General features: G+C 32.8%; 2 protein-coding genes across 2 annotated transcripts; one reads left to right on the forward strand and one right to left on the reverse strand.

Moving 5' to 3' along the window:
- The first annotated feature begins 1544 nt into the window (after positions 1 to 1544).
- LOC122855074 lies at positions 1545 to 3525 on the forward strand. Its single transcript, XM_044156231.1, has 4 exons — positions 1545 to 1785; positions 1854 to 2517; positions 2610 to 2740; positions 2803 to 3525. The coding sequence occupies exons 1-4, from the start codon at positions 1751 to 1753 to the stop codon at positions 3281 to 3283; spliced, it is 1311 nt and encodes a 436-aa protein (XP_044012166.1). The 5' UTR covers positions 1545 to 1750; the 3' UTR covers positions 3284 to 3525.
- A 107-nt stretch (positions 3526 to 3632) lies between these two features.
- On the reverse strand, positions 3633 to 9503 carry LOC122855063 (THO complex subunit 2). The gene is made up of 13 exons (XM_044156185.1): positions 9185 to 9503; positions 8952 to 8995; positions 8534 to 8625; positions 8345 to 8461; positions 8172 to 8287; positions 7966 to 8096; positions 4679 to 7899; positions 4496 to 4598; positions 4248 to 4393; positions 4124 to 4184; positions 3979 to 4040; positions 3770 to 3828; positions 3633 to 3681 (listed from the first exon to the last, which is right to left on the reverse strand). The coding sequence occupies exons 1-13, from the start codon at positions 9250 to 9252 to the stop codon at positions 3651 to 3653; spliced, it is 4251 nt and encodes a 1416-aa protein (XP_044012120.1). The 5' UTR covers positions 9253 to 9503; the 3' UTR covers positions 3633 to 3650.
- Between the last annotated feature and the right edge of the window lie 11490 nt (positions 9504 to 20993).

The following is a 20993-nucleotide window of genomic DNA, read 5'->3' on the forward strand; positions in this document are numbered from 1 at the left end:
TCCTATGCCTAGCCAATGCACGGAGTGTCGCTAGAGATAGCAATATATTGGATGGCTTTCCCTCTCACTCGCGCATGCGCACATTAAATCTTGTACAGTCAACGTCAAAACAAACTAGTATTACACGATATAAAAGTTACATTATATTTCAGTACAGTCTCAACCAACTTTAGTTGACGTGACTGTACCGACAAGGACAAAAGCCCATCCATTGAATCTCTCTCTCGGCGACGCTAAGTTCGGCTTCCAGTTTTATTATATTTCAGTGATTTACCCACACTGCAGTCCAATTCACAGGGCAAATTTTATACAATTTAGGGCTTTTTTTTGCCGATGATGGCGCTTGTAAAATTTTTTTTATATAGATTTCAGATACAAAAGCTCTACAAGCGCCGCCAATGGAGGAAAAAAGCCCTAAATTGTAATGCCCTGTGAATTGGACTGCTGCACCCGTATTCACGGGGCAAAATTGTTCTCATTAAAGCTTTTTTTTCCGCTGATGGCGCTGGACAAAATTTTTTTTATATAGATTTCACATAGAAAAGCTTCACAAACGCCACCATCGGAAAAAAACGCCCTAATGAGAACATCCTCTGAATACGGCAGTCCAATTCACAGGGCATTACAATTTAGGGCTTTTTTCCTCCACTGGCGGCGCTTGTAGAGCTTTTGTATGTGAAATCTATGTAAAAAAAAGTTTACAAGCGCCATCACCGGCAAAAAAAGCCCTAAATTGTAAAAAATTTGCCCTGTGAATTGGACTGCGGCAGCAGAGGATGTTTTCATTAGGGCTTTTTTTTTCCGATGGCGGCGCTTGTGAACTTTTTATATAGATTTTACATAGAAAACCTTCACAAGCGCCGCCATCGGAAAAAAAAGCCCTAATGAGAACATCCTCTGAATACGGGTGCAGAAATATAATAAAACTGCACCCGTATTCACGGGGCAAAATTGTTCTCTTAGGGCTTTTTTTTCCGCTGATGGCGCTTGACAAAATTTTTTTTATATAGATTTCATATAGAAAAGCTTCACAAGCGCCACCATCGGAAAAAAAACGCCCTAATGAGAACATCCTCTGAATACGGGTGCTGCACCCGTATAGATTTTGTATGTGAAATCTATATAAAAAAAATTTTAAAAGCGCTATCAACGCCAGAAAAAGCCCTAAATTGTAAAAAATTTGCCCTGTGAATTGGACTGCGGGTGCAGCAGTCCAATTCACGGGGCAAATTTTTTACAATTTAGGGCTTTTTTTTGCCGCTGATGGCGCTTGTAAAAATTTTTTTTATATAGATTTTACATACAAAAGCTTCACAAGCGCTGTGAGTGGTGAAAAAAAGCCCTAAATTGTAATGCCCTGTGAATTGGACTGCTGGAAGGTGAACTCCTATGCTTAGCCAATGCACGGAGTGTCGCTAGAGATAGCAATATATTGGATGGCTTTCCCTCTCACTCACGCATGCGCACATTAAATCTTGTACAGTCAACGTCACTGGCATTTATGTACCCAATTGTCAATACTGCATGGCCGCATGGAACGCACCCTCTATCTACATTTAAATCAAATAGTAAATAAAGTAATACAGAGTACAGACCTTGGTTTGAGCGGTATTTAACAATTTTTTTAAGTAACAAGAACAACGCTTGTCCCTAGTCTAACGTTGTGTTATATTTTTAATTATTTTCTCTACTTCGTAACTCATGATTTTTACTGTAATTTCAATCACGTAATAATTCACAATTGGTTGAAATGGACAATGATTTTTATTCGTCCTTGTATACATGGTGAGACAATAATATCCAAATTATTCTATACCGTAACAGCTCTATTACTGTTTTAATGTCACTTTCAGGTTTGATAAATGTGGTATAATATCGGACGTCCGAACCCACCTGCGACATAGTTTATTTCAAGTTTTAAAGACCAAAGACATGACCTTCGATAAAACCAAAGTCTTTTCCCCTTCAGCTAATCAATATTTTTATGATCTATTGATTGCCGATTATTTGTGGAATCATGATTATGACTATACACTCTCTGTGTTTGCAAGTGAGGTTCCAATACTTGTTAATCATAATCATAAGCCCATCATTTCTTATAAGAAGAATACTCAAAAAACTTCTGCAAAAAGAAAATTACAAAGTGACTATATTTGTTACACACTAGAAGCATTGGGAATACAACCAAATGAAACTGTTGGTAAATCAATCATTACTGATTATGCGAACAATGACGTTTCATTACTCCTATCAATTCTCAAGTATCATTCGCAATCCAATCAACCCGATACTGCAGTCGTCTCAAAAAAAGTACCATGTGATTGCGAAAAAAAAAATAGCACGTCAATTGACTTATCGAAAAAAAATGTTATGGTTGATGAAATGATGGAAAAACTTCTTATACAAAAAAACGTATTCGATAAGCAATTAACAAAGAAGAAAAGTCAGTTAAAGAATTATTCTTGTACCGTTGGTCAGCAAATGGTGGCTATTAATGATAAATTGTCTAAAATGCAAGTAAGAAATATCAATTGATATTTTAAAATAATTGTGAAAATCAGATGTTATTAGCTTGAATAAGATTATTCTATAAAACTTTTTCTTTTCAGATTTTAATAGATGAAGTGAATTTAAAAAAAAAGAAATTTTATCAAGATAAACAAAAAGAAGAACAGAGAATTCATGTCAAACAACTCGAATTATCTATGAAAGAGAGTACACTGTATCAAGAAGCGAAAAAGTATGTTTTCTAAAGACTATGATAGTTAATTATTATTTACACTAAATTAAACTTATTTACAGATTAGAGATCAAGTGGAATAATTATACGAAACTTGAAACAAATTTGAAAGAACTGAAAGATGAACTAAAAAGAGTAAAGAAAAAAGATCAACTAGAAAATTCTTCACACATAAAAACAATAGAAACTTCCATTCAAACTGATGAATGCTTTTTTAATAATGAAAACATAAATTATTCAAGTTACAAAGAGACACTAGAGTTACAAATGCTTATAAAAGAACAACAATTGCGTATTGAAAAATTGACTTTAAAAGCAGTAAGCTTGTCTGAAAAAATTGAAACCCATTTCTCACAAAACACGGCAAATGTAATATTTAGTCCAATAACACATACAGAATGTTTATCTAAAAATATATACGAAAACAGCTCGACTGATGACATTATTCAGGATGCAAAAAAAAGACTTAAACGACTCAAGGAAGAAACTTTTAAAGCCGATCAAGGTTATTTTAATTCTATCGTTTCTTTACCATTATTATAAAGAATGTGTATATACCTGCTCACATAAAAACACTGCATTTATTTAGAGATCAATTTTTCAGTGTTGTCAGTGTTTGTTGAATTTTTAGATATTTGGAAAAAAAAGGCACTAATATCATAATTTGTACTAAAAAAAAAACAAAAAGTTACGAGCATCTTGCGATGTTAACAGTATTATAGCTATCTCGTATTTGAATAGTCATACTATACTAAATAATTAAAAAACATTATCTTCTAAAAATATCGTTTTTTTTTTTGTTTTTTGTCACTATTATAACACTTTTTATTTTAGTAGTTTTTTTTTCAATTACAGTGAAAATTTATGGATTATAAAATGTATATAGTTATAATTCTTGGATTACTTTACATCATCTTCGTTTTGGATCTGAACTCCGTCTAGTGTTTTTGAGTTAAGGAATTAAACATATTGCAATATTAACCATGTCTATTATTTGATTCTGAAAAATTAAATTAATAAAAAGGATATTGTTTATCACGCCCTTCACGCTCATGAATGCGCTGTTCTTTATTGTATGGTGATTTTTCCTGAGAAAAAAAAAAAAAAAAAAAAAAAAAAAAACTACATACAGTATACATCTTTTTTTTACACAATTATTATTATTATTATTATTATTATTATTATTATTATTAAAATACTAATATTAAAATACTATTATTATTATTATTAATACTAACCTTACTGTAGTGATGTTTTTCACGGTGTTCTGGTATATCTCCATTTTGATGAGTACTTTTAGCTGAAAATTCAAATTATATAAGCTTTTAATATTTGATGATATTTAATGATAGAGTATAATATGTCATAAACAAAGCCACCAACTTTTATCATCGTCTTTTCTTCGTTTTTGCTCAGCGGCAATAACAGCATCTTCAGCACGATCCTGCAATAATTGGTTTAAATTTTGAACAGCTTAATCAAAGATAATGTCAAAATTAATACTTACTCTTTTACGACCGAGTTTTTTTTCTCGACGCAATTCTTTCTGCTCATCTCGCGATTTAGCTTTTCCAGAACGGTCTTTTTTCTCACTACCAGCTTCTAGACGTTTAGTTTCTTTCAAAGTGGTTTCTAGCTTTCTTCTCTTAGGTTCTGACAAATGAGAAAAATGTAATGTAATATATGTTGTTATTTCTTCGAAAGACGAAATTTATATAATATATTATTACGAAGAAAAAAAAAACAAGGAGTCACCTCTCTCAAGAGTATCTGGAGGTGGACCGGAGCTCACGCTGCTATTAGAAACACTAGACAAATCTCGATCTAAATTATCAATTCCGCTGTAGTAATGTTCTTCCTGTGAAAGTTTAGAGAAGTTGTTAAGTAGTCGAGTAATAATAATTAATAACTTATAAGCGGATTAACAATTAAATTTACTTTTAAATATTTGCGGTCTTTTTTGTCTACTATTTCATCATCTCTTATTTCTTCTTTTTTCGAATATTTTTCTTGAGCTTCCAGATCTTCTTTGGTTGCTTCTTTTTTTTTATTTTTTTCAATTGAATCATGTTGAATTTGATTAAAAGCTGGTCGTTTCTCGCGTTGTTCTTTGCCATCTTTATCAGTGCGTGCTTCAGAACCATTACTGGTCTCTTTGATGGAAACACCATTAGTAATTTTATCATTAGACTCAGTGCTGCATGTGTCTTGGGCTTTTATGGTTGTTTCACCGACGTGATGAAAATCTGTTTCATGAATCATTTGTGATGATCTTGCTTTCAACTGGCCACTGTAAGACGTTGCGAGTACATGAAGATCTTGTCTATTTCCACGTTCTTGTTCACGTACTTTTTCAACTTTACGCTCAAGTATTTGCGATAATTTCAAAAGCACTGGAAAATGGGGAAGTATCTTAATCAAAATAATTAGAGAGTTTCTTATTTGAACATAGTCTTTTGAGTCCAAGCATACGACAATAGCTTTTGTAATTTTATAGTGCCATTTATGACAAACATGACGGTAATTTTCAAATCCTACCATGTCATTAGCTTCTGAGAATTGATTACTCACACGGAACTTTGTAACAAATCCTGGATAATTACTGCATTCTTTGTCAAATATGGCTTTCTCTGAATGCCATCTCATGACTGTTTCAAGCATGGCACATAAAAAACGACCATATCGATTTGCTTCATTTTCAGTACAAGATGTTACTGAATAAGTGATATCACAGAATAGTCGATCATAGCAAAGTAATGTTGAAAAATTGGCTGTTTTCAAGGAATGAATTGTGTGAACAAACTTAGCACAATACATTGCATCAACAGTTGTAAATGTGCATCTAGGAAATAAACATAATTGAAGAAACTGTGTGATGGTTTCATTTTTTGCAGACTTGGCACTTCTCGATAAAAACCAAGAATCTTTTTCTTGCTTCAAATAAGCAAATACTTTTTCAACATGTTCTTCTTGTTTTCTTTTTTCATCTTGAAGTTTTTCAATAAGCGTTGTGCAACGTTCTTGCTCTTTCTTACCTTTGCTGACATTCATGTCTTTGGAATCAACAGTTTGATCAACGAGCTGCTTAAGTTTGTTGATTTCACGTTGATAACTATCAGCAGGAACAAATAAATCATAAATTGAAAGAGACCAAAATGTCACGAGAAATTGAGGTGAAATGTCCTCCCAAACTTTAAGTGGATGAAGTGGCCGAACTGACTCAGCAACGGGTGCCATAACTGATTGCGCTGCTTCAACCCATTTGGCTTGCTTCATGGTAATAGACATTTTTTTGTAATTTGAATCAGCTTTACGAAGGGAATCATACTTTATGTTGATTGCATGAGCGAACATCTGTCGTGCTAAAAAAAAAGCTACATCTGAGTGAATGTGATTATCTCGCAACATACTGTGTATTGAAGGTAAGCGCTGAACATATTCGTCTACAGTCATTGTTGACGCAAGAAATGTACCAAATTGCACCAGAGTATCTTGACATTGATCGTATAACTTTCCAACAAGTTTTAAATGTGATTTATCAGTTTCTCGATAAACAACGCAGTGTTTTTGTTGTGCCATCAAAAGACAAAGTGCTACAGCTAAATCATTTTCTGAAAGTGCATCTTTTAAGCGCTGTGATGGTTTTTTTGTATTTCGAACTTGAGTAAAATATCCAGCTTCGTTTTTCAGCAAATCTCCACCAGCCATCGCATCCAATTGCTCGGAGGTCATTTCTTCAGCAGCCTCAATTCCCGCCATTTTTTGTACAATTTCTTTAAGAATCAGTAAGTCTAGGCTTTTTTGTGCTTTCAACTGATTAGCGACGTACTGCAATAAACCAGTTAGCTCAATGTTATACTTTTTGTATATAGCACCACAAAAAGATGCAAGAGACTGAAGCCAAAGAGAGATGCTGTTACCGTCATGCTTTAATCTGTCACGATCAGCACCCGCAAGCGTCTCAACAAGACAATAGCCAAGAACATCGTAAGAAATATTAGTAAGATATTTCAAGGAATCAACAACAGGACCAATGAGATTGTCGTAGAGCTGAATTTGTATCAGTACATAATCAAACAGAACACCAGGTGACGAATGTGTCAACTTACCAATAGTACGCCCAACCGGTTTTATTGTTTCTTTGCTGACTCTTTTCATAATTGACTTTATTTTCTTTTGGGCATCTGCACGCTTACGTAAAAGTGCTGGATGCTGCATCGGCGTATCATTTTTCCATCTGGCATACAAGCAATATCGGTTCTCATATGGATAACACTTGAGAATGTTCCACATTTCTTCAGCAACGCAGCAGTTACAGTCCATAAATGACAATGATGGAAGCAAAGCAACATCAAGAATCGTGAGAATATCGTTCCAGAGACAGTTGCTTCTATCGATAGACTTGATTACAGCTTGACATAGTCTCATTACTTTGTACATGAGGATAGGATCGTTATGTAGATTTGGACCAAGAATGATGAGCATTGGTACGAGCTGGTTATGAATATCAATAAATGATTGCATCGGCTTAACTGCCAATGAGTTCTTGTAAACGGGCTCAATTGTACGACCTGGTAGCTTGGGTGATATAGTGCAGTGCTTCCGATAAACTATATCGATCATTGACTGTATCATGTTGCAAAAAGCAAGAGCAATTGGCTTTTTGTCAGTCAAACAAAAATCAGGAAGTCGTTTAAATAATCTTTGAACAATTTCCCAAGCACCAACTTTTAAGAGAGCCTCGCAAAGACCAAATTTTTGGTTTGTCGAATACTTGTCTTGGATGTTATCAGGCTCTTCTAGTATTTCTTCTTTATCCCTGGTAGAAATAATACTCATTTTTTTGACGTAATCTTTTGCCTGACGCATTTGTAGCTCATGATCTTTTATAATTATTTTGTCATCTGGAACCAACCACGGCAAAATATCATCCAGTTCAATTAGACGATGTTGAAGCATCATTGCTGTTACTGTTTGCAACGAAATTGGTGTTGCATTGACTGCTGCACGATATTTAAAACCAAGTACCTCGCATAGTACTTGTGGATTGCTCATGTAAGAGCGTATAAGAGGAATAAACAAATCATCATTTTGAGGCTTGTTTTCGAAAGTTTCGAGAAGAATATCAAGTACTCGATTTGGATCTAGATTGAAGTATCCTAAAAATTCCATATTATTAATAATGTTTTTAATCTGTTTATTTGAAGGAAGATTTTAATTCTTACCAATCAAACTTTTAATAACTTCCAAAGTACTGAAAACTTCATCAGTTGATCTCTCTTGATTTAGCTCAACTATTAGCTTAGAATATCCTTCACTTTCTTCTCTAAATAGATTAAATTTACGCTGTTTATAGCTGTAAGAGAAAAAAGAAATAAAAATTTAAAAAACAAACAAAAAATATGAATATGGATTCAAAAAAAATACGTACTAAAGTTTTGTCTTGACTCGGATGAATTTTGTATGAAAGTTTCGATCTTTTAGGGTGCCAACATCTTGTAGGGTATCAATTTCCAGTCTTTCCATGAGGATCCTGTCTGTTAAAAACTGCAATACAAGTTTATAAGATATTCTTTTCAAACAGTTTCAGATTAAAACAAATACCTTTTCGCATTCTTTTACAATATAATTGAAGTTATTTCTTATATCATTAGTATGACCTTCAGCATCAATCAAAGTGAACAGGTCAACTATGGCTGAGGGCATTGCGCTGTTAATGATCTGAAAAAATTTTAAAAGTAAATTGGCCCTGATAGATGAAGGCAAGGCACACTGATGAATCTAAAAACTAACCGCCAACTCAGCCAGAATAGATACAACATTGTCCTTTTTTACGTTTCCTTGAATCCCATGGGTAATTAATTCGTACAATCCTCGCTTCCATACTGAAAGAGGAAGAGAAATATCAATACATGAAAAAAAATCAGCTTTGAAAAACTATTCTGTCGGTTTTAGAAAGCTGCTGTTTGTACACACTTCGTTATTTTAGAGTGAATTTAAAGTTGTTGTTATATAGTTTGGGTATGTTTTAGCTTTATTGTGTTGGGCCAGCTTGGATCCACTCTAATCACACTTTAAATTCACTCTAAAATGACGAAAACGTGTACAAATAGCTATATTCTCAGTTTTAATGAATTTTCGTAAACGATAATGACAATATAAAATAATACAGTTCTGCGTAATGTTTATGAAGAAAAAAAATTTAAAGTACCTGTCGTGTTTCCTTCCTTGAATTTCTGGTTGATAAGTTTGAGGCTGCAAACAGTTGTTAATCGACAATTAACTCTGGGGTAGAGCGACAAGCGCGGTATATTAAAGATGCAACCATCAAATTATTATTTATTAATATATTTCTATTTTTTCACACAGTGAAGAGATGAATGAATTCAAATAACAATTATCATGGTCCCCGTCGTTTATAAATCTGGGTCCTAGAGCACTTACAAATCATTTTTTCCGTGTTTATCCAATGCCTTCCATAGATCAGTATTCCACACTTTATTACCCGTCATAATAGAGTTTGTGAGAAGGTACTTATTGAAAATTAATTTATTTTTATTTATACATATAAAAACTTAAACCAATGATATATGATTAAAAAAAGCGCATCAACACATCGTCAGGTTAGACAACGATTCCTCCATTTGCTTCGTTGTGTTGGACAGTGCAGGACAGTGGTGTTGCTACTTGCTAGTGATGTGAAAGAGGCCGGCACCCGTATTCAGAGGATGTTCTCATTAGGGCGTTTTTTTTCCGATGGTGGCGTTTGTGAAGCTTTTCTATGTGAAATCTATATAAAAAAAATTTTGTCAAGCGCCATCAGCGGAAAAAAAAAGCCCTAATGAGAACAATTTTGCCCCGTGAATACGGGTGCGGTATTTCTTAGGTGTGTTCGTTCACTTTTCACACCGAGCGTACGCACGGAGCGTTATGCAAGGAAGCGCTAGAGTCGTGCGGTCATTTAATGAATCTTTTGTTTTTTGCAACTAAAATTTACCGACGCATTCGTTATTTTCAGTCATTGTGTTTATTTTGTTAATTTTTTCTAAGACGCAAGAACAAATTACCAATTATTGATGAATAAAGAGAACGAAAGAGCTAGAAAAAACAAATAACAATAAATAAATAGTAAATTTTAGTTACTAAAGTTTCTTCAAATGACCGCACGACTCTAGCGCGCTTCCTTGCATACGCTCCGTGCGTACGCTCGATGTGAATAGTGAACGAACACACCGCTTATTAATTTTTTTTTGCGGTACTGTGCGCAGTGTTGGGGTGCGTTCCGTGGCTATCCAGTCCGTACGAACTTCAAAATGGCGACGAAAAAAATGAAAATCCTAATAATGTTAAAAGTTACTATGATACATCACTATAGTCAGAGAGAAGGCCAGAGATTTATAAAAATTTAAAATATTAAGTATTACTATTTTTTTTAGGTTTAAGTTGGCAAAGTTTCTATTTAGTTATTTCAAATCTGTCAAATAAATTGGCTAATGTCAAATTTGATCAGATTGTTTTTAAATAAAAAAAATCAGATCTACCACAACAAATGATCAAAAGATTTCCAAACTCCGCCATTTTGAAGTTCGTACGGACTGGATAGCCACGGAACGCACCCTTGGGTAGGTATGATACACTAGCTGTGTTCGATGGTCGTCTCGGCTCAGTTCCGTCTCACTTACGGCTCACTTATGGCGCTAGCGACGTACGGTTGTTTGAAGAACTACAAAGGCACAAAATCTCAATACAGGTGCCTATCTATATCATCACTGTATCAATGCCCCAATAAATATTGTTGATTGACATGGTAGAAATATACAGGTATGTCCATTCCTCGGACGAAAATAAATTCTACTGCGCAAAACTCTAAGTAGCCATCTTGTCTACATGTGTGTAAATCTGTGTGCCCGTCATATTATTATTATTAGCCATCTTGTTTGTATGTGTGTAAATTTGTGTGCCCGTCATACTATTATTATTATACTGTTATTAATTAATGCAGAACATGTTTAAAATTTACATTAACCATAATTGAAAACTTTAAAAATATTGTTTAATAATTATACATATTTAGTTAACAAACTAGAAGTATGGATGAAAAAAACAATATAAATATTGCACTGAATGCAATACAATGTTTGGTACATACTTGTACGTACATTTGACTTAGAGTTTTGAATGAGAAAATTATAGAAGATAAAAAAAAAAGAAATAAGAAAAAAAAGTTAAAAAAAATATGTAACAAAGTTAAATATGAATTTTATTCTTTATTTTTTATAGAATTAATCATTTGTTTATGTGTCTTTATTATTTCAATTTTTTATTGAGACCATCTTTGATATGTACTTCAAATTATGATTCAAATAAAATCGCGCTAATTTAGCCAATATGGCGACGTAGGGGCCGCACTTCTTATTGGCTTAATAAAACGTATGCGCATGGACCTACCTGTATATTTCTACCATGATTGATTGACGAAATGACGATTGTTGTTGTTGTTCGTTGTCGTTTCAAAATTTATTGTTATTTATTAAAACTTTAATTTTGTAATAACAAAATGAGTTCATAATATTATTTTGATTGTTTTCATCTATTTCCTATGTATGAAAGATAAAAAATTATTGTTCAATAGCACAGATAATAATTCCATCTCCAAAATTTGTATTTTCATTTTTATTTCTTTCATTCACTATTTGCTCTCACCTGAATTATATTTTCTATATTCATTTTGATTATATATTTATCAACTCATTGTAATAGATTATTATGATGACACTGTTTGCATAAAGTAAATAAACAATATTTATTGAAGCATTGATACAGTGATGATATAGATAAGCACCTGTATTGAGATTTTGTGCCTTTGTAGTTCTTCAAACAACCGTACGTCGCTAGCGCCATGAGTGAGCCGTAAGTGAGACGGAACTGAGCCGAGACGACCATCGAACACAGCTACTGAAATATAATAAAACTGCACCCGTATTCAGAGGATGTTCTCATTAGGGCGTTTTTTTTCCGATGGCGGCGTTTGTGAAGCCTTTCTATATGAAATCTATATAAAAAAAATTTTGTCAAGCGCCATCAGCGGAAAAAAAAGCCCTAATGAGAACAATTTTGCCCCGTGAATACGGGTGCAGGAAGCCGAGCTTCGTGTCGCCGAGAGAGAAACTCAATGGTTGGCCTGTTGTCCTTGTCGGTACAGTCACGTCAACTATAATTGGTTGAGACTACTGAAATATTCTAGGTGTGTTCGTTCACTTTTCACACCGAGCGTATGCACGGAGCGTATGCAAGGAAGCGCTAGCGTTTTGCGGTCATTTGAAGAAACTTTAGCAACTAAAATTTACTATTTATTTATTGCTATTCGTTTTTTCCAGTTCTTTCGCTCTCTTTCATTATTATTAATTTAATAATTAATGATAGTGCTGTATGATACACCGGTATCATACCTACCCAACACTGACGGGTGCCGGCAAGGTCCCTAGAATGACTCCCAATATACAGGTCATCCGAAGTAAAATCGTCGATATCCCCAATATGGCGGAGCCGCGCAAATTCAAACTGCTACGGCGTCAAGTTATATGAATTGCAGTCATAAAATAAATGTATAAAATTTTTTTTTGCATCTGTAATCATCATTAATGATCAATATATTAATATGAAATAGAATAATAATAAGAATATTAATGTTTATAAAATTTTATTGAATAAAATAACCTGAACGAATTTTTTTTTTTTTTTCTTTTGATCAAAATATAATTATGATAGTATATTAATTTAACTTTGTCTATTTGAATATAGGAGTACTAATATTATCACACAAATTGCATTTATAATTAAATATCAAGTATCTACAATTAACAAATTAAATTCAATTCAACGTCAGACAATGTCAAATATAAACATTGATAAACATGTGTGAATGTGTGTGACTATCCACGCATACATACGTACCTATCTTGTGTACATATACGCATGCACACAACTACTGATCCCCAATATGGCGTCTCAAATTCTAGCTTCGGATGACCTGCACCCGTATTCAGAGGATGTTCTCATTAGGGCTTTTTTTCCGATGGCGGCGCTTGTGAACTTTTTATATAGATTTTACATAGAAAAGCTTCACAAGCGCCACGATCGGAAAAAAAAAGCCCTAATGAGAACATCCTCTGAATACGGCACCCGTATTCACGGGGCAAAATTGTTCTCATTAGGGCTTTTTTTTTCCGCTGATGGCGCTAAACAAAATTTTTTTTATATAGATTTCATATAGAAAAGCTTCACAAACGCCACCATCGGAAAAAAAACGCCCTAATAAGAACATCCTCTGAATACGGGTGCGGGTGCTGTCTAAATCTAGTAACTCATCTAGGGACCTTGGGTGCCGGTCATCCGAAGTAAAATTGTCGATATCCAGAATATGGCGGAGCCGCGAAAATACAAACTGCTACAGCGCCAAGTTATAAGAATTGCAGTAACAAAAAGAATGATTGAAATTTTTTTTTTAATTTGTAATCATCATTAATGATCAATAAAATCAAATATGAAATAAAATAATAATAAGAATATGATTGTTTATAAAATATTATTGAATAAAAAAACCTGAAAGAAATTTATTTCTTTTTTTTTTTTTCTTCTTTCAAATAAAATATAATTATGATAGAATACTAATTTAACTTTTTCTATTTGAATATAAAAGTATATTATCACACAAATTAGATTACTTCTAAAATATCAAGTATCTATAATTAATAAATTCAATTCAATTCAATGTCACACAATGTCAAATATGAACATCAATAAACATGTGTGACTGTGTGTGACTATGCACGCATACATACGTACCTACCTTACATAATGCCAAGAAGACTAGAAATACGGCAGTCCAATTCACAGCACCCGTATTCACAGGGCATTACAATTTAGAGTTTTTTTTCATCCACCAGTAGCGCTTGTGGAGCTTTATATGTAAAATCTATATAAAAAAAGACCTGCAGTCCAATTCACAGGGCATTACAATTTAGGGCTTTTTTCCTCTACTGGCGGCGCTTGTAGAGCTTTTGTATGTGAAATCTATATAAAAAAAACTTGACAAGCGCCATCACCGGCAAAAAAAAGCCCTAAATTGTAAAAAATTTGCCTTGTGAATTAGACTGCTGGTAACGTTTGTTGGGGCGTGTTGCCCGCGTTACCCGTTGAAAATTAAAAATTTTCAATACTCCGGCTAGGGCCATGGTTATCTTAATTTTCAGATATAATAAAATTATGGTTTTAAAATAATTTTATGGTTTATTGATAATAAAATTATTCAAAAATAAATTTTTATGTTTATTTTTTTTTTTTCTTAAAAAATATTGGAGATAGCAGAAAGAACCCACGATGCGGGCGATAGAGTTTTTTGAGACGCAAAATGAGAGCCGATTACGAAGTTTTTAATCCAATTCTACGTTGAGCTATTTATCGCCTAATTTTTCAAAATTGTTAAAAAATTGATTAAAAATGCTATAACTTTCAGGATACTGAAGATAGAAACATTGTATTAGGCTCAATTGAAAGTTATTACTGCTGCCGAATGGCTAAGGAATCGGTGTGTTTTACCTGTTAATTTCTGAGCGATTAATGTAGCCAAAGAAATTAACAGGTCAGTCACATATTTTTTTCAGCCATTGGTTGTATATATACCTTTTATTATATATCTTTTATATATCTTTTTTTTTTTCAAATTTCAAGGTTTTTATTTTCTGCTACAAAAACTATTGTTCAGAGTAGAAAAAGTCCATGTTGCGGGAGTTTGCAAGAACGCCTTTTTTAAGCCTAAAACGAAGTCTCTGGCTTGATTTTTTTACGAGTTGTTGATGGCGCCATTTTGTCATTTTTTCGGACCGCCATATTTGGAGTTATTATCAACATGGAAACTTTGTATTAGGCTTAAAAGAAGCGTCTTCAAACGATCTAGTGCTTTTTAAAAATTTTTTGTTCTATGATGCATACTTTTTGAGACAAAAAAAAAAATGCCTTTTTTTTTTTTCTGTTTCAAAAACTATTGCTCATAGCGGAAAAAGTCCATGATGCGGGCGATAGAGTTTTCAAAAACGCATTTTTTAAGCCTAACACGAAGTCTCTAGCTTGATTTTTTTACGAGTTATTGTTAGCGCCATTTTGTCGTTTTTTTCGAACCACCATATTTGGCGTTCTTTTGAACATGGAGACTTCGTATTAGGCTTAAAAAAAGCGTCTTCAAAAGATCTAGTGCTAATTTTTGTTCTATAATGAATACTTTTTAAGAAAAAAAAAAAAATGTCATTTTTTTAAAATTGGTTTTTTGGTTCAAAATGTTCGGAAGGAAGTCCAGGATGCGGGCGATAGAGTCTTCAAAAACGCATTTTTTAAGCCTAACAGGAAGTCTCTATTTTGTTTTTTTAACGAGTTATTGTTGGCGCCATTTTTCGTTTTTTTTCGGACCACCATATTTGGAGTTTTTATCATCATAGAGACTTTGTATTAGGCTCAAAAGTAGCTCCAGCGGAAGATCTAGTGCTTTTCAAAAAATTTTTGCTCTGTGATGCATACTTTTCGAGAACTCTCCTCTTTACGTAACTGAACGTAACACAAAAAAAATGAGGTCTCTAGAGTGAAACCCAAGAAGACTAGAAATACAGGAGGACTTACTCCCTATCTCGCCTGTATATGAAAACCGTATCGCTATATGGTCGCCGCATAATTGAGGGGCGCTAGTAGTACTCGGGTAACGTGCGCGACTTGTATCGCTTTTTTTCTACAATGCGCACAATGCAAACATACTCTGACAAACATCATGTGAATGGGGACGTTCCAAAAAGCATTCGGAAACCCGGAAGTTCAAGATTGTGATCATAGAAAATTTTTGATACTTTGTTGTGGTAGACATGATTGTTTGTTCATGTATTTTTATAGGCACAAAACAATAAATTATTATTGTTTGATTATTAATAATAATTATAAAAATACTTTTCACAACTGTAATAAGTAACAAAAGTAAATGGCATATGCAATATGGCTGTTTTTTGTATATCTGTTACTTTTGTTTATTTTATCACTATATTTTTCATCTTGCGCCGGTCCGTCCTGATTTTTTTTTGCCTATTGCGTTCAGGGTTTGTATTGTGCGTTTTGGCGATACCTATGGCTGCTCTATTCAAAGTGGAAATGCGAATTGTCATTCGAGTCACTTGGGTGCTAGCCCTCGATTGGTTCTAGGCACTCCATTTCAAATTCTTGTGCTTCAGATTCAGGGAAGTTGTATCACATGCGCATACTGAAGCACAGGCATATTGTATCTGTGTGGCTTTAAATTCGCATGCGCATAACATACCTCGTGAACTTCTGACGGTTTCACTTTTCTGATTCATTCAGAATTACAGAGTTTGACAAGGTTTTCAAATCGGAAAAAAAGCCCTAAAGTGTAAAATTTATTTTGCCTTGTGAATTGAACTGCAGTCCAATTCACAGGGCAAATTTTTTACAATTTAGGGCTTTTTTTCGCCGGTGATGGCGCTTGTCAAATTTTTTTTATATAGACTTCACATACAAGAGCTCCACAAGCACCGCCAGTGGAGGAAAAAAGCCGTAAATCGTAATGTCCTGTGAATTGGACTGTTGCTGAGAGCAGTTGGGTAGGTATGGTACCGGTGTATCATACACTGTATCATACAGTATGATCCATCTCCATTACCATACGCCATGTATCATTCCACTTACATAATATGTAATCTCAAGAATTTATTAATATTTATTAATAAATCAACCAACGAAAAATGATTGTGTGTATTTTATTTGAATAATCTCAAAAATTACAATAAAAAAATGAGATAATAGACATGATATGTGGGCAAGGAGATTTTTGACAGGTTCTAAGGAACATCATGAAATGCCAGGAAAAAAGATAGTTTCATTAGCTTGCAACAAAAAAATAATAAATACAGTAATTATGAGATTATAATCACACAGATAATTTAACATCACTCAATATCACAAATATATTTTCCCTGTTGTTCTTCATGAGAAACGTATTATATGAATCGGGGAGACCTATTTGCCAAGTTGACCTTTTTCATCATATTAGCATACTTGAATATATTCCAGGCGAACTCATGAGCCTATTTTTCAAAGAAGTCACAATATTAACTGTTAAATTATTTTCTCGTATAATGTTTTAATTCTAATAAAATTTTTTATACACGTTGATGAATTAATTTATTATTTATCGTGTAATAAACAAAAACAATTTGACAGTTGTGTACAGTGGTGAGAGTTTAATAAATCATTTAGTTCATTTTATAAAAAAAGAGGGCACTTTCAACTATCATACACTTTATGTAGTATGATACGTATCATACGTATGATTGTATGATACCCCGAAAATCGTCGAATTACCCATCACTGGCTGAGAGCTGTATAATGCTCTATTTATTGTTTGCGAAGTATGTTTGTATTATGCGCATTGTAAAACTAAAGCGATACAAGTCACGCACGTTAGTAGAGTGCATACCCACTTTAATTACCGGAATATTGCAGCGCTACTCGATTATGCGGCGATCATATAGTGATACGATTTTTTAAGCCAAGTTCGTCTTCCCGCAGTCCAATTCACAGGGAAAATTTTTTACAATTTAGGGTTTTTTTTTGCCGGTGATGGCACTTGTAAAATTTTTTTTAATGCTTGTGGCCACTAGCATAGTTTTTCGACCAAGTTCTATGTCATAGCACTATGGAAGGAAAAGTTCACATATAACGGCTATAGGGCGGCGTTTTAATGGTTTCTTGAAATTGTTTCAGCTGTACCAACTTGCTTACAAACACATAAAAAATAAATAAAAATATAACTTTTCTTATTTGTTAACAATTTGATATTTTGACAGTCAATCATTATATATATGTACATGATACAATTATATACATGGGTAAATATAAACAAACGAATTTATTAACAACGCTAATCATTGTTGTTATATTTTTTTTTGTTGGCTGTATCAAAAAAAACTAGTGTGAAGTTAGCGGTTCTATGCTGGAAATGCTGCGTGCAGCATTTTTTCAACATAGTCCTCGGCGGCCATTTTCTAGTAAATTTCTAGTGAGATATAGTGACACAAGTGCCATGGCATAGAACTTGGTCGAAAGACTATGCTAGTGGCCACATCCCTTTATATAGATTTCACAAACAAGAGCTCTACAAGCACCGCCAGTGGAGGAAAAAAGCACTAAATTGTAATGCCCTTAGAGCTGTTAATTAGCCGGCTATTTATTTTTTTTGACGGTTAATAACTGTTATTAACGGTTAATAACCGGTTTAAAACCAAACGGGGGCGGGGCATCGACACGCATGCGCAAAATTGAGAGCTTCATGATAGGTCCAAAATCAGAGACTTATTTCAATGTTTAATTTAATTAATTATTAATAATAAAAACAATAAATTATTATAAATAAATAAATTGTTATAAACAAACAAAATATAATATTTGAGTTATTTATATTAAATTTGGGTTAAAAAAAAAAATTTTAATGATACATACTGAAAATAACAATAAATATAAAAAACAATGATGATTGGGAATAATAATATTAGCAAGACCTGTAGATTCCATATATTATATTTATTAGTAACAATGAATGGAAGAAAAATTGAGACTAATAATATTGTAACAAGTAGAATGATACAAATTTAGAAATATACCATATGTTAACGTTTTTTATATTTTTTTATACCATGAACTTGTTGAAAACTAATAAAGCTTTCTATTTTCATTGTGACATTAGTTTGTCAATATTTTGCACTTGCAATTTGTCCTTAAAAAAAATAAATTAAAAGGAAAAAACAAAAAAATAAGCAATTTTTTGATGAGAAAAAAAAGAAAAAAAAAAAAGACAAACTCAACTAAAAACTAGATATGTTTTTAAATTTTATGATTAATTTTTGGTGTACTTTGAACTTTACAATTTAATAGTTGTAACCCTTTTTTGAATACAATAATGTTAATTGAAGCTCTGGAATATATTGCTCGTGCACAAGAAGCATTCAATTTATCATGATTTTCTTTGGACATTTTAGTATCAATAAACCTGTCAATTGAGCCTTTGTTTTAAGTTGTTTTGTTCTTTGTAATTAGTGCTACAAATTGCTCAGATGATTGTCTGACATCAAGTTTATTTTTTTGCACAATTATTTCCATAAAATTTGTTTAAATTTCATCATCACAATTTTGACATTCTTGAGCAAGATGCTTCATCATTCTACCAGCATTTGAAACATATTTTTTTCCACAATATTTAAAACTTCCTGTCTTGTATTTGCATTCAGGATTTGCAACAACATTAAAATGTTTCCAAACCTCAGATTCAGAACGACCCATTGTTAAAATTGGTATCTATAAAATATATGGACTGTTATTAAATCTCTTTGGACTAAATTTAATTACTTTTTTTACTTACATATATGACATATCAACAACAAAAACGTAGGCTGTCAACTCTGGGTTTAACCTCACTTTTCCTCTTTACAATAATCAAGTCTCTCTGGATTGAATATGACATACCCATCAACTGCAAATTATAATATTAATTATTATATAATTATTTGAAATTTATCACTAATAATACTTATTTTTTAGAAAAATGTTTAAAAAAATATTAATAACAATAAAAATAAAAGTTGTTATGATGTTTACCTTTTTCACTGTGTTTTTTTATTCATAAATTTTTCAGTTGACACTACGATTGAATTTTTGTTAACATAATTTAATTATTCATATTTTTTTGACATCAAATAAATAATATTTAATGTTAATATTATTTATAATAAATTAATATTTTTATTGTTGAAAATTAATAAATAATACGTACGCAGTATAAAGTACGCGCAGCTTTTTGTGCGCAGGCTCCTCCCTTTTTTGGTTAAAAACCAAAAAATTTTTAACCGCCTGTTATTAACCGGTTAATAACCGCGGTTATTAACCGACTCACAGCTCTAACAGCACCCGTATTCACGGGGCAAAACTGTTCCCATTAGGGCTTTTTTTTCCGCTGATGGCGCTTGACAAAATTTTTTTTATATAGATTTCACATAAAAAAGCTCCACAAACCCCACCATCGGAAAAACCTAATGAGAACATCCTCTGAATACGGGTGCCGGAAGTTCAAGATTGTGATCATAGAAAATTTTTGATATTTTGTTGTGGTAGACATGATTTGTTCCCATGAATTTTAATAGGTGCAAGTCAGAAAAATATTACTGTTTAATTATTATTAATAATTATAAAAATACTTTTCTCAACTGTAATAAATAACAAAAGCAAGTGGCATGTATGCAATATGGCTAATTTTGTTGTTTGCAATCAACAGTAACCTCCAGTAACTTTTAAGTTTATTTTATTCCTAAATTTTTCTGTCTACTGCGCCGTTTCCGGGCTTCCGAGTGATTTTTGGAACGTACCCTAAAAATAAATACCCAAAAGAAAGCATCTAATGTTTGCATAATAGGTGCTTTCTTTTGGGTGTTTATTTCTTTTCCTGTTTATTCTTACGCATGCGCAGTTGAATGCGCAGTCAGCAAAAAGTCAATTTGCAACAGCGTAGGACATGAGAGGCTGGATCAGCCATGTTTCAATTTTTATTTTTGAAGAATTATTTGTTCGACGCCACTGTACTCTTCTCATGTTTGTATAATATGCGCATGTGCATGATCATGCGCATCGAAGTGAAAAAATATAAATACACAAAAGAAAGCACCTAATATGCGCATGTGAATGATCATGCGCATTGAAGTGAAAAAAAATAAACATCCAAAAGGAAGCACTTAGCTGCACCTAGCTTTTGAGTTTGATCCCTATTTAGGGTTGCCAGGCGTCCAGAATTGTCTGGATTCTTCCATACATTTTAGTGGCTGTCCAGAATCCAGATTCTGTATCATTTTTTTCCAGATTTTTTAGATTTTTCATTTTTTTTATTTATATTTTAATCTTTCGCTAAACTTTTACAGATACCGATAAAAGATAACAACTAAAAATCACCTACAAATTAATTTGGACCAATCACAATCATTATTATGGTTTCCATGTTTGTGGCGGGATATTAAATGACCAGAAATTTTTTATCAAAAACCATATTTTATTATTCATATGGTATCTAAAATTTTCAAAGGTTGATTTTGAATTGAAATTTTATAATATATATTCATTTAAATTTCTTATCTAGGGTAGCTATGATATGTATGATTCTTTT

The sequence above is a fragment of the Aphidius gifuensis genome, linkage group LG4 (assembly GCF_014905175.1).
Source record: "Aphidius gifuensis isolate YNYX2018 linkage group LG4, ASM1490517v1, whole genome shotgun sequence".
NCBI classification, from domain to species: Eukaryota; Metazoa; Arthropoda; class Insecta; order Hymenoptera; family Braconidae; genus Aphidius; species Aphidius gifuensis.

Bases quoted from the DNA above. Each gene is read 5' to 3' on its own strand.
- LOC122855063 (XM_044156185.1), bottom strand. From the start codon at position 9,252: ATGACGGGTAATAAAGTGTGGAATACTGATCTATGGAAGGCATTGGAT. The intron at 8,996-9,184 runs GTAAGTGCTCTA...AACTGTTTGCAG, and splicing joins AAACACGGAAAAAATGATTT to CCTCAAACTTATCAACCAGA. The intron at 4,394-4,495 runs GTGACTCCTTGT...CTCATTTGTCAG, and splicing joins TCCAGATACTCTTGAGAGAG to AACCTAAGAGAAGAAAGCTA.
- LOC122855074 (XM_044156231.1), top strand. From the start codon at position 1,751: ATGGACAATGATTTTTATTCGTCCTTGTATACATG. The intron at 2,518-2,609 runs GTAAGAAATATC...TTTTCTTTTCAG, and splicing joins ATAAATTGTCTAAAATGCAA to ATTTTAATAGATGAAGTGAA. The intron at 2,741-2,802 runs GTATGTTTTCTA...ACTTATTTACAG, and splicing joins CTGTATCAAGAAGCGAAAAA to ATTAGAGATCAAGTGGAATA.